The sequence below is a fragment of the Zonotrichia leucophrys genome, chromosome 3, assembly GCF_028769735.1.
Source record: "Zonotrichia leucophrys gambelii isolate GWCS_2022_RI chromosome 3, RI_Zleu_2.0, whole genome shotgun sequence".
In the NCBI taxonomy this organism is placed as follows: Eukaryota; Metazoa; Chordata; class Aves; order Passeriformes; family Passerellidae; genus Zonotrichia; species Zonotrichia leucophrys.
In genome coordinates this window covers 50,076,354-50,090,725 of record NC_088172.1, presented here as the reverse complement: position 1 = coordinate 50,090,725, position 14,372 = coordinate 50,076,354, and the positions used below count along the sequence as shown (strand labels likewise).

Here is a 14,372-nt window from a genome sequence, read left to right as displayed (position 1 = left end):
TGGTATTGTTTTTGCTTGCTCTTTTCATCATTATATTGCCCAAATAAGTCTTTGTCACTCTGCAGCATGCAAAAAGTTATTTTTATGGACATTTTAGCCTCTTAAATAAATGCATGCCATAATCTATGACAACACTATGTGTTCTTGTTATCCAAAAGCCAAAGAATGCAATGCTCTGGGGTTTTGACTACTCTGTTCCTGACAGCTCCCACTCTTAAAAGTCACTTTAGTGTCTTAGATACTACTCCTTGTGTTTGGCTCTTGCAAAAAAGTTACTGTTGTAGGGACAGAATATTTGCTGTGTTAGCTAAAAAGATGGGCCACAGCCTAACGTGGGATAATGCAGCACCATGTCATCCACATGACTAAATTCTCCTGAAGATTTGGTTCCCCTGAAATGGTGTTGCAGTTCCTGATTTTAGAGATTTGATTTTAATTGGTCTGAGTTTTATCCAAGCTGTAGTAATTCCACATAGGTACCTTACTACAACCCAAAATTTATCTTGGCTGGACTCCACGGCTTGGTTGATGCAGTAATAATTATTGTCCCATATTCTCTTAAGTTTTGTTCTTGCTACCTGGGTGTTTTCTGCTTTTGGTCAGTTCTTATGAATCGTCTATTGTTGTGAATAAACACTTTTCTTTTTGCCTCTAGCTGCTCATGAGGATTCAGTTGCTCAGCAAAAGACAAATATCCAAGATAATTCAGAGGCTAAAAAGACTGGGAATGCTGGCTCATCTCCTTCTCAAAGTTCTTCTGTTTCTTCAAAAGCCCAGCTGTCACCTTCTTCTAAGCAGCTGTCTGCTCATTCACCTAGTGTTAGTGATAAAAAGAGTCTTCTTTCTGAATATAAGAACAAAATCTTGACTCGAGGGGTCCTAAGTAAATCTCAGTTACCTTCTAGAAAGACAGGAGAGCTGGAATCTGACCTCCAATCCACTGAGGTGACAGATGATCGTGATTCATCCCAGGAAGCTACAACGTCGCCGCCAAAAGCCCAGGATCAGAGGAGGAATGTTAAACCCTTGTCCCCTAGTCGGCCAATCCACCCTGTCCTTGCCTCAGGAAGGTTGTCTGTCCAAACCCACACATCTGAGGTGTCGAGCCAGATGAGCACAGAGGAACGTGAGCCACCAGCACTGTTACCATCATCAGCACGACACTCTTCTGCCTCGTCCGTTCCCAGATACACAGACAATGAAACCAAACAGTTGAGGCAAAGCAGCAACAATGTGCCTTCCAAGACCTCTTCCCAGCCTCTGCCTGCCAAAAGTAATGGTCTTGTGAGTAATGTGGAAGGGAAGCCTGACCCCGTGCTGGTGAAAGTGTCTCCTAAAGCTTCAGACTCCGGTCGCCAGGCCTCGCCATCGAGTCGGCAGTCTGCTGTCTCTCACGAGGCTGTCTCAGGCCATCGCAGTAGGTCTGGCTCTCTAGGCCGTTCACACCAACCTGCTTCCAAATCAGCAGACTCCCACACTCATGATAGCCACAATGAGTTTGACAGTGAAGAAGCAGAGGACAGAACAGAACAGCCAAGTTCCAGGTCACAGCAAACAAGGCTATCCTCAGGCTCCAGTTCCCACACATGGAAGGATTCGAAATCAGCTGCGGCGGCAGGCTCATCAAGGTCTGCTGTTCCTGGTTACACTTCACCTCACTCTCGCTCCTCCACCAGTGCCAAATCCAATGGAAAGGATGTTGATAAGAATTATAGGGAGGACTCACAAGAGGAAAACCCCTTATTTCCTTCTTTGCCCTCTTCCAGGCAGTCTTCTTCAGCAATCTATTCCAAGAGAAGAAATCCTGGTCCTGATTCTCGCTCCAGAGAGACACATGGTGAAAAATCACCCCACTCTGACTCAGAAGAACAACAAAGTCAAACAGCTGCTCCAGAAAAACATTCTCATTTGCAGTCTTCTCTTTCCAAATCCAAACCTGAAGAGCAGGGCAATCGAGAGGTAAAAGAAAAGCTTGCTCGATCAAAACCAAATGAGTCTTTGCCTAGAAAGACACTCTCTTCTCGTCTGCCAGTGGAGAAGGCCTCCCACTCAGAGCCTCCACAGAGGGCACAAACCAGCCCTTCCATCCTGCATTCAAGGGGCCGACGCCTCCCATCCCACCGTGCCGTCTCATCCCAAAGTAATGAAGAGTTGCAGGAAGAGGATGATGAGGATGAAACAGAAGGCAGTGACAGAGCAAGCAGGCACTCTGTGTTTCTTAAAGAGGTGTCCTCTTCTAGGGGATTATCTGCTTCTTTCTCTCAGGGAAGCTCAAGTTCATCTCAATCAAAGCAACAGCAGACAGGTTCTCAGGTACCTTCCTACAAGCCGAAACACACTCAGCCAGACTCCAGTTCTGCCAGTGATGCAGCAAAAGACAGCCAGTATAATCAAAGGCTGTCACACACTTCGAGACAAACTCGTCCTTCGTTGCCTGCTCGCTCAGGAGTTGCTACAAGAACAGCATCCCAAACAGAGAAAAAAAAGGGCTTGTTGCCCTCAAAAATGTCTAACACTGAACTTCCTCAAAAAGTTCTTTCCCCTTCTTCATCTAAATCTCATCAGTCAGTTTCTAATGAAGAGGATGATTATTACAGTGAATATGATCAGAAAGAAATGGAAGAGAAACCCACATCTTTGGCTGCAAAACGGTCCCCTTCTGTTTCTAGAGGTAACAAAAATGCATATGAAGACACTGCTAGCAATAAAAGAAAATCTATGGACACTCTTCTACCTCACAAACTAAGTTCTGAAGAAGAAGAGATGGAAAAACCTTCAATATTAAAAATGTCTCCTCGTGAATCACCAAGCAGCTCTGCCACAGCATCACAGACTACTCAGTCCTCTAACAAACATACCCCATCTAAACCAAGCTTTGTCTGGCCACGTTCTTCTGCATCTACCACCACACACACCATTTCTCCAGCAGTTTCTTCCACTTCATCTCCTCGTCAGCGACTACTGAACTCCCGGCTAGGGAGCCCTTCCCAGCGCCAATTTGTTAGACCTCCTTATAGACCAGGTATCCTGCCCTTGTTGTAATAATGTCACTAATTGTGTTTTTCCTAGAATCAGCAGCCAGATGAAAAGTCCTCCAGCAGGATACAGCTTCAGTTATTTAGTATAATTTGTTGCTTTTTATTTTGGTGGTAGCTGGGAAGCCCAGTTCTTGAGGACATTGCCTATTTGGTGTAATGTGGTGCCCCAGACCCTTTTTCCTGTGGTCTAATCTGCACAGGATCCCATGATCCGCAAAGAGGGTGACAGAGTTAGGGGCTAAATTGGAAAAGTTCCTTATCGAGCAATGACTTCACCAAATGCTCATTGTAAGCTCATTTGTACTCAGAATATGCCAGCCTCTCAGGTACATAGCTCTTCATCATGGATTGCTAAAAGCCTTTGTAGGTTCCACGGCGCCCATGCCTAGACAGTGAGGTGTTTCCTCATGTTTTCTGTGATGAATTTTTAAGCCACTTTTCTCTTTTTCCTAAGTAACAGCTCAGGGTTGCCCATGCCCATCACATCTAATACTTTTATGGCTGTGGTTTACCCCAAAAGTTAGAGGCTTGTTTCTGACAGAATATCTGCAGACCTAGTAGAATAGAGGGTCCACTACAGATCAAGGTATTTATTCTTCATGTCACCTATGGAAAATCCCTGACAGCCTCAGTGACCTTGCTAGGTAGAAATACCTTTTCTCCCTCCAATGCATGGACATCCAAAATAGTATTTAGTGACCTGAATGTTTTAGTAAATACCTTCTGTGTTTTCTGTAGGTAGTAATGTTTGGTTTGAAGTGGCCTTCCTGTTACACAATGAGGACTGTATATCTGGGCTGTTGCATCTGATATGCTTTAGTCAGACTCAGTGTTGTGTAGAGATTCACCAGCTTAAAGAGCTTTAAGGTGGGAGTAGACCTTGAATAATACCATGGGGGATGAGATGTATGACTGAAAAAAATAACAGATTTCTGTATGGAGGTTATTTAAGGTTACTACTAGCAATGCAAATTGTGAAGTTATAGCCAACAAGTGTTCAGTTAAATTTTTTCCCAGTCTATATTTTTTTCCCATTATATTTTTCTGGAAGCAAGTCTCTGAGATAAGATGTGAAAGTTGCTGCCCTTTCAGAGCTGGGGTGCCTACAGCTCAGTGCTACTGCTTCTCCACTTTTGACATGACTGTACTTCTGTTCAGCAGTAGTTTTTTAGCTAGAGAAGGAGATTCCTTCATTTCCCAAGTTAAAAATAGAGGAGTAGAGATAATTCCTATGCCCTCTCCTTTCAGTTTGTCACTACAGCTTTGTATAAGGATATAATTGAACAAGTGGTTGTGTTTAATAATGGTTTCTTTCTTCATCCCATGTCTGAAAGATCATTTACAAAGATCACAAACATTTTAATGACTGTAGTGCCATGAAGAATGTTGCCCTGCTTTCTTAAAAAAAAAAAATAGACCAAATTAACAAGATAGAGATGAACAATGAGTGTTTAACCTCTTCAGAAAAACAATTTCAGATTCTCGTGTCAGTTGCAAAAATCTGACAGTGTCACAACAGTTGCTCCAAGAAGAAGTGGAGTGCCTGGTTTGTGGAGTGTGGTGAGGCCTCTTTCTATTCTTGTTTATACTCAGACCAGCCAGAAAATGCATTTACTTGCAATTTAAAATATGGCTTGTAGGTTGCACAACTTTCTTCAGAATAGTTTGTTTTCTTCCCTGTTTCAGGTTATAATGGCAGACCAAATCTTACAATGAAAAATAGAAATGGAAATGGAAATGGTAAAGTAATTCCTGGTAATAATGGAAAACCAAGCGGACAGAAAGTAATCAATGGCCCTCAAGGAGCAAAGTGGGTAGGGTGACCTTCTCTCTAAATTCAAGATGTTTTGACCTTTTATTGTATTTGTATTTTCATTAAGAAAAGACAGGCAAGCAGTGCCCTCAGTCAATGCAGCTTTAAAGTGCTATTCTTAGTGGTTTAGTTTCCCCTGTTCCACTGAAATCTAAAGACAAATTCTGGGTTTTGTTATTTTAACATTTTAAATTTAAATTTAAATTTAAATTTACATTTAAATTTAAATTCAGCCTGATGGGTTGAATTTTAAACTATAACATTACTCCTGTTAAATTTAGAGAAACAGTTTTTCATCAAAATCAATGAGATTTGTGCTCCCCAGTGACTTGGGGACTCTTGACACAGTGGGCTCTTTGGTGTGCACTGTGAGCGGAGATTGCCTGAAATAGCTGCTGTGCCAAAGATGTGCTCAGCAATGCTTCTCCCAGACTCTCACTCCAGGTAGAAGCTCCTGAGCAAGACTTCTGAAATAAAAAGTGCCTCCATAACTGTCACAATGCTTTAAATGCACTTATGCAGGTTTTTGTTTCCTCATGTTTCCAGAGGTATATGCAGAAGAGCTCAGATACCATTGATAGGAAAGCCCCACAACCTGCATACATGCCCACACATTGTCTTTTAACATCCTTTACAATGAGTTTTTAACGAAGGAAAGCAAGGTAAAGAACTGGTGCTTCCTGTATGTTTTCCCAAGAGCTGAGCAGTAGGATTCTGTGATCAGCCTCCCTGGCATCAGCAGAGCTGCTTGTACCTGGCATGACACAAAAAGTCATTTATTTTATGGCCACTTCAATCTTACCATTTTCATTAGAGGAACATTAAAAAGTGCATCAAGTGTGTCACATTCAAGGGAAGCATTTTGACAAGGATGCCCAAAGTCCTTCAAATGGATTCTGGAAGTGGGCTAGGAAGGTCCTTGGAATGCCATGGGGCATTTCTCTGCCTCTTGAAGGGAAGGCATTGCTGCTAGCAGGATGAACACCTTGCAAAGCAAGAGGATCTGTGCCAAATCTGGTGCCTGGAGGGCTTCAGAGACTGATCTCATAATCTGCTGTCCTTCCTGCTGCAGCCTTTTTCTCAGCACCAGATGTAAGTCTGTCTTGCCAACCTGGAATTGCTGTTTCTGTCTCCTTCCCAGTTTCCTCATAGTACTTAACACCTTTTGCATTTTTGTGTTCTGTGGCTGAGTGTCTGTTACCTCAGGTTAAAACAGCATAAAGTTCAGCTATTTTGGGTTGAAATAGCAAAAAGGACTGAATTTTAACTGCATTTAGCTCTGGAATTCAGTCCAAGCTCTCAGATATATTTGCTTTTCGAGACAGAGGCTTTTCTTCAGTCTCCTACCCCAGTTAAAATCTTACCTACTTTGTTTTCACTACCGTTTCAAAATAAAGTAACTAGTCCAACATTTAATTTTTTTTTAGTTAGACATAATTCTAAATCCCATCTTCAAAATGGCTCAGTGTCATACTGAAATCAGTACTACAGGACTTCACCTTAGGAGTGGTGCAGCCCAAGAAAATCAAGGGATTTGCTCATTTGCACACGAGAGCTACAGTAGGTGATATGAATATGACTGTGCAGCTCTGGACCCCAGTTCCTGGGAATCTGCTTTATTCAGCAATCGTACTTCAGTGATTACTGTACATAAGTTTTAAAAGTTCCAGTGTGTTGTAGCTATTCCTGAACATCACACTTAGTGTCTGAATTTCCCCAGGATTTCTGTTGCTGTGAAATTTCATTTCACCTCCTCTTGGGTTAGCTAAACTTGAGTCCATCTATTGCTTTTAGATTGTAGATCTTGACCGAGGGCTAGTGTTAAATGCTGAAGGAAAATACCTCCAAGACTCCCAAGGCAACCCTCTCCGAGTGAAATTAGGAGGGGATGGACGCACAATTGTTGGTAAGTTACAGCTTCCTTCTTACAGAGAAAAGCTCTATAGTTGTTGTACATATGGTACAAATCTTTGAGCTGTTGAATGCTTCAGGCATCCCCAGGTCCCCTGCAAGCCATTTGGAGTGGCTTGTACCTCAAGTCAGCACATTGCAGGACCTGGGGAGGCTTTGAGTCACCCCGTGAGACTCCAGGATACGAGGCTGCCAGAATCACTCAAGTCCATCTCACTTGTATCAGCATTAGAAAGGACTGCAGAACTGAGCCAGACTGATGACTAGAATAAGGGTTGATGATTGTTTATATCTTTGTATACATAGGAGTAATTTTTCCCCACTACTAGTGCTGTACCAGCCATATGGATATGTTAGTTTCATTTTTTCTTCTAAAGCCTACCACAAATAGTAAGAAACTCTGTTTGTGTTCTCTGAAGACTGCTGTTTGCATGTCAGTTCATCTGTACAGACCTCTTGAATACAAATTCAGTCTATTGTTAACCTGGCTACCATGAATATTTATAGTACCCAGAATTTGGCACACAAGTTTATCTGCAGTGACAGCATCTTACCAGCTCATCCCAGATTTTCCTTGCATGTGTTTGACATTAAGGAGCAGAATATGGATTCATCATACATTTCATCAGCAGTTAGTTGATGAGAGTGACTTAGATGAAATGCCATCATTGTCTGCACACTGTGATTCTGAAATGAAACCTCCCTGGAGTGTTTATCAAACAGCTGAAAAATGTGAACACCACTGTGGTTTTTTTTGAGGTTCTTCTAAACCACTTTCCAGCTTCCTTAGCCATGGCTCTTTCCTAAGTAACACTCTCCTTCTCTGTCAGTTTACTTACAGAAGGCTCTATTCACTCTATTAAGTGCTTTTGTGGCATCTACTGTGATAAAACACAGTAATGCTTAATCCTATAAGCCTGAAGTGGATTGACGGTGAGATTTTTTGGTTTTGTTCTTTCTTAGATGAAAAGGGTGCTCCAATGGTGAGTCCTGATGGATTGCCTTTGTTTGGACATAGCAGATTCAGTAAACCTGTAGCGAGTGCACAAGATAAACCAATAATAAGCCTTGGAGGAAAGCCTCTGATTGGTCTTGAAATGATTAAGAAAACAACCACTCCCTCAACTACTACTACAACAATACCTACAACAACTACCACGACCACCACCACAACCACTACAACTGTTGCTACAACCACCACCAGCACCACCACCACTCCAGAGCCGACCACCACTGAGCCACCCACCGAGAAACCCGCACCAACCTGTCCTCCAGGCACCTACGGGGAGTATGATGATGAAGGCAACTTGCTCCTGGGCTTGGATGGCCTGCCAGAGTGCAATGCAGAAGGTAATTTCCTTTTGTGCTGTTTGAATTCCCGTGGCTGTGCTGTTTGTGCAGCACAGTTACACAGATGTGGAATGGTGGAGAATCTGCCTCTGAAGATTTTGGTCCATTTGATAAGGTAGGAGCTGAGATTAGAGCATATGAAGAAGTGTTTGGGTGTTAAATGGATTTTCACTGGCACATGCCAACTTTCACCAAAGCTAAGGTTTTTTGTGAAATTGTGTTGTTTTCAGCAAATTTCTTACATTGCGTTGGATCCACTTTTATATGTTCACTCACAGGGATACAAGTCTAAGCAGTAGCTTTGTGGTCAAAGCAGTTACATATAAGTTTTTCTCATTCCATTTCAGGCCAGGGAAGGAGCTGGAGGAGCTATACATTTTGTCTATGTTGTGTTCTCTTATCACAATGAATTCTGAAAAGTCTCTCTTTTGAGCCATGGTGGAAACAGCATTTGCAAAGTGAGATACTTGCTCTCTTGCCACCTCTTGGAGATAGATTGTCTAGCAGGAATGCAGCACAGCACAGATGAAGCTGGTGAAAGGCAACCCAGGCTCTGCACAGATAAGGCAGAGAGTTGTACACTAATTTCTTTAATATCTGAAGATATGAACCAGTGTCAGTGCATGTCATTTTTTGCTGTTGCTGTTATACAAGCTTAGGTTGTGATGCCAAACTGAAATCCAAAGTAAACAATATAAATGCACTATAAATGCAATATAAATGCACTAGAGTCTTTTGGTGTTGAGCCTCTTCTCTGTGGTGTTTTATGCTTTCAGCACCTGGATTGCAAGTGAGTTAGCTGCTTATTTTAATCCTCAATTCATTCTACCAGTGGGCAATAGCAGCACAGCCATAACTTTACCAGCATGTTGGCAGTCAGACATCTGACAACTGCAGCAGCCAGTTTTAATGGCTAGTGAAGCCCCTTTACCTTTCTCCTATACACCTGTGTCTCTTAAGTCAAAGTAGATTTACAAGTAGGTCATGAAACCATGGCCTAGGAAGCTGAACTATCACTTTGAAAAGGGCTGTGATATAGAAAGGTGTGGCTCCAGCAACTCACAGTGAGTCTAAGGATGGAAAGGCTTGGGAGAAGATCTCAGAAGCAGAAAACAAAATTCCCTTACCCACAGCCCATGACAGTTAATGAGTGAGAGATGTTAGCTCCTTGTGCAGGTGAAATTACAATGAGTTATAGTGTTAGTATTTATTAAAATTAGCCACCTCTGACACTGTGCAGTTACAGAAGCATGCTTGCATGTGTAGATATGCACAGATGTGCACACACACACACACACACACACACACACACGCATGTAAAAATCTTATCATCATTAAATATTAATATTAAGAGTTTTGCTTTTCCCTATGGAAAGTTCATAGTTCTTAGTGTTACAAATATTGTTATATATGGTCACTCTCATACTTCCAAAGTTGCCTAAAGGGAGCCATGATTTTTGGCAGTTAGAATCCCTCCCACAACCCGCAGCTCCTTTTACTTATCTTAGATGTTGATTACATCCTGTAACATTTCCTCTTTTTTGACCTGTGCTATTTGGTACCTGGAGGGCCTCTTCTGAGAATACACATTGTAAGAGCAGCAGAAATTCATGACATACATCTGGGGTTAAACTGAAGGTAGGCTCCAGAAGCTGAGCAACAAAATCCTTTGCAGTGTTACGTTTAGCAGAGTTGTAGGCTGGGGAATTTTCATGTGATTTTCTGAACACATTAAAAATTCTGCTTGGGCTTTTTGCCTTCTACCAGATGGGCTTGTTGAATCTTTGAACTTGATAGAGGCACGAATGAAAATTAAGTTTTTATTCAGGCTGTGTGTTCAATGAGAATGGCCTTGAAGTAACTCATAAACTGCCTGGCATTTTGACAGTGTGTTTGCCAGTGCCTCACAGTGGAAGGCTGAAAGGATGGTGCTGGATTTTTGCTTCTTACCTGGTTCTTAAGGCTCATTTCCTTATAGCTTTTGCAATACTAGTCCCTACCTGGGAATTTTGAAAGCCTCTCTGAGGAGACTTTTTCCATTTTTTTAAATCTTAGTGAGCTGTTTCAGGATTAGATAAACACAGGAAAACAGTCTGTCTGTTCCACAAAGAACTTGCTAGAAAAGTAAAGATCTTTGTGGTATTTATTTAATGATGGCTGTTATTGTTTAACAACGGAAGTGTATATTTCAAGAGTGGTAAACTACTACTCAATTATCAAAACAATGCAATTTTCACTTGACCATTTCCAAATTACTTTAAATTATATTTTTATGTTGTCTTTCCCTTTAATCTGAGTCTAGAAATTACTCCACATTGTTTAGTAAAATACTTTTTCTGCCAAAGCTTGATATTTGTTGCTAAGTGCTTTATTCACAAACAGGGTCTGCAAGTGCCAAAACCCAGCTACAAATGTTCTACTTAAGCTTTGGCAAATTCTTTTATCTCTGTCAGGATTTCTTCTTGATCCAGCAGAATTTATTACCAGCTTTTCACTATATTCGTCAGTCTTTAACTCTCAAGGAGGAGTTTGGCCACACAAGCGTGATTTGTTGGTGAAATCAACTAAACTTTATTCACGAGCTCACAAAGAAAAAAACAGATGGAGACTTAACCACACATTACTTGTGATAAAATCAAGTGATGGAATTTGTAAAACAAGTAAGACAGCAAGACTATCCTTACAGATGCCAAAAGTCTGTGGCAAGTGGTCATAGGAAGATTTGGCCCCATTTATTACAGGCAGGGTTTACTCAAGAGATTCAGCAAAGAGTGATGGTGCAAGGTGAAGAACTGCAGCTGGAGTGTGTACAGAAAATAATAAAATGAGAGGTCTGTTGGGAAGTGCTCTTATTGTCACCATGACACAGCTAATGCTAAACAAGCACAGTAACTGAAATTGAATACAAAAATAGAAAATTAAATTAGGCTTTGCTGGACTGTACATAGGCCAAGGACTTACTAGCTAATACGCATGGATGAGTTGAAATCTGCTCGTGGAAGATTTCAAATTTCTGCATATTTGATCCTCTTTATTCCTTGGATATAGGCAGTCAAAGGTAAGTGCATATGTTATAGATGTTGGTTGATGTTGGCCAGTTGTGGGTAGATGTGCAGAATTCAGCAAAGGATCTACTTTGGGACTGACTACCTTAAGAGAAGACAAGTGACTTCCAAGGGGATCATCTCCTGAAGAGTGCTGCAGAAGTCTACCATGAGGAAATATCAGATTCTTATATATGAAAGTCTGACAAGAATGAACCCATTTCCTGTGTTTTAAAGCATATTTTGGCATTAAAATCATGCAGTGTATTTAAAATAAAATTATGTTAGGAGAAAAAAAGCAGTTATACAATAATTGTTGGTTCAAAAAAAATCAGCAAAATTAAAATGTGTCATTCAGATTATATTTGTGAGGTATTTAACATTGACAGTTGAAACTTTGCACTGTTTGCAGTTCTGGTTTAGTTGAAAATAACACTATTGCTTCCATACTGAGTGTTACAGAAGTGTGAGCAATATATATGAAGTGTCTGGAGGTCAAAGCTGTCTTTCTCTCGTCTTTGTTCCAATGCTGGCCACTCCCCAGCCCCAGCAGTGCATTGGAGACTTCTGATGGTGCCTGCAGTGGGTTACAGCACAGTGCTTTTGTTTTGTTTGCATGGCTTTTTATGACTGTGCTGAGCTTTGGGTACCCTTTGGCTTCCCTAAATAATGTGGAGAAACACTTTCCTCAGAGTGTGCAGGAAAGCCTTTGGGATTCAACAGATGAGGTACTGGATGGTTGATGTATCTGGTGCTGAATTCATGTCCTGCAGAGATAATGAGATAATATCATGGAATAGTCAGCTGGGAAGTCTACTGGTGCATCTGCATTGGGTTTTGGGGTGCCTCAGTAGAGAGTTTTTGATGTGCACCTCATAATCATCTGTCCTTGCTATGCTTTCATTTGCATCCTGGAGCAATCTCACTCTGATTTCCTGAACTGAATTCATGCTGGATGAAACTAATGCAGAGCAGTGCTTCAGGATTACTCCTATGTGGCCCAACCTGTAATGGGCAGCCATTCCATAGGATCAGAGTAGAGCTAGTGCAGAGTAAAACCCCAGAAAAATCCAGCACTAATTACTTCATTCTACAAATCCATTCCTTTTGGGCTGCATTCCTTGCAAGACCATTGACATGGGCTATAAATGTCATGGCTCTGTGGGCTGTTTGTTTTTATACCTCCATAAAAATATTTGGGTAGAAATATTTAATTCCTTGGTTGGTTTTTTTGGCATATAATGTTTTCACATTTGCTGCTTCTGAGACTATAAAATATTGTCAAATCCAGATGTGATCTTTATATAGTTGCTGGCAGCCTACCTTTGCTCCAGAGCAGCTGGGGCCTGGGGCAGAGCTTCTGGAAGGTGATTACTCTTAATTTTATGTAGGAGCCCTGAGCTCAGTTTTCCCCAACAAAACTCCTGACTACTGCACTTGGCTTGTCATCTGTTATTCTCAATGTGCAGGGCAGACTGTCACTGCATTATTTGGAAACCAGGAAGTTATCTTTTTCTTTACAATTCCACTGGCTAAATATTTTTATATTAAACTTTATTCCAGAATTATTTTATTGAATTCTTACAGCATTTTTGTTTTCTTTCTCTGTCAATAGATACATTCTCAGGACTGGATTCAGATGTGACAGCAACTCCAGAAGCTTATGTGATATATGATGATGGTATGGGTAAACTGTAGGAGTCTATTGCAAGTGACATATTGCCTTTTTCTCTGTCTTCTTTCTTTGGAACTGGGTTCAAGGAGGCAGACTGGTAAATGGGAGCTTAAGCAAGTGATGGTGAGCTGGAAAATGGCTCTGCATTACATGTGAAGAGAAAGGATCTAAAACCATCTGTTTCTAGACATAAAAGTCCCTTTCTATCAGTCCTGCAATCTAACAGGAACATATTGAGGAAATAAATTAATTTTCAGGGCTGTGTCATACAGACAACTGCTTCAATCCTAGATTTACTTTCTCTGGTACAACTTCTAACTCCAGCCCTGTCAAAGTCAATTGCCTCCTCTAAAATACAAAATCCAGATAACATTCAAGCCCTGAACAATCAAAATACCTTAGTGAGTTGTTTCTTTAATGTGTAGTCTGCATTTGGACAATTAAGCATGCTCATACTGAATAAGATCACCTACATATAAAGTAAATGATCTGCTTAATTAATGTGGAATTTATATCAAAGAGATTTGAAATCAGATTAAAGGAAAAGAGGGAAATATTTTTTTAGAGTTAGATTCATGCCATCTTGATATTGTAATCAAGGGCATAACAACCTTAGCTAAAGAGGAAATGTCAAGTCACAGCATTTAATTGTAAGTTTGCATAGGGACTGCAAATTCTCAGTTATTGGAACTGAAATTCACTTTCTGCCATCTGTGACATCGGATGTTCTATCCCTCTTAGTCCTCAAATTCCTGCTCCTGCCCCCACATATGGAAGTGGCTTAGTACAAACCTCAGTTACACAAAAAGTTTTTTAGTAGAATTTATGGTTCTAGAACAATGAAAGATTTTTAATTTGTGGTTGTAGTGCTGGATCTTTAGTCTAATCAACAACAGAAAAACATTCAGAATGAGAGTGCAGCAGCTGAGTGGAAGATATTATAGACATTTGTACTTTTAATGCTGATCACTTCATACTGAAACTGACATTTAGAAGGTGGGGAGGAGGGAATGAATGAGGAAGTGCACAAGACATACATCCCATTTCCCTTACATCTCCATGGATGCAGAACATCCTCAGTGCACAGGTCTTTTCCCAGGCCTCCCCTTAGGTGCAGGTCACCTGCAGAAAACACATGCTTTAGCAGTTTAAGCACAAAACACTCAAGGACATGAGCTGAGTTTCCCAGCCTGCATGAGGTCATGGCAGAGATGCCAAATGCTACTTTGTTTTGTGTGCAAGTCAGGTAGCACAGCAGCTTTTCAAAAAGCACTGAGTTAAATAGGACTGAACATAATGAGGCTCATGTGGGACAGTTTGCCTTCCTTCATGGCCACAATTGGAAAGTTCCGGACTCAACACCTCCCGTCACAGGAGGGTTTGAGAGCAATATTGGACCCCTCTAGGGCTTTAGAATTGCAACGCTGAGTTTTCTTAGAAAGTAATTTTTTTCTCTCCCTTCTCTACTTCCTTTGACATCTGAGGGCTTTGGCCAGGGATTCAATTACTGTGCCATCTTCTCTTGGGGTTTGTGAGAGGAG

At 41.1% G+C, this 14,372-nt stretch overlaps 1 protein-coding gene across 2 annotated transcripts in view; it reads left to right on the top strand.

Moving 5' to 3' along the window:
• Window positions 1–14,372, top strand: part of FNDC1 (fibronectin type III domain containing 1) — a 62,170-nt gene that overhangs the window by 29,348 nt on the left and 18,450 nt on the right. For both annotated transcript variants that reach the window (XM_064708126.1, XM_064708127.1), the window contains exons 8-12: window positions 656–3,022; window positions 4,725–4,852; window positions 6,646–6,757; window positions 7,726–8,112; window positions 12,772–12,837. In XM_064708126.1, the coding sequence (XP_064564196.1) occupies window positions 656–3,022; window positions 4,725–4,852; window positions 6,646–6,757; window positions 7,726–8,112; window positions 12,772–12,837 (3,060 nt within the window). The remainder of the gene's footprint in view (window positions 1–655; window positions 3,023–4,724; window positions 4,853–6,645; window positions 6,758–7,725; window positions 8,113–12,771; window positions 12,838–14,372) is intronic.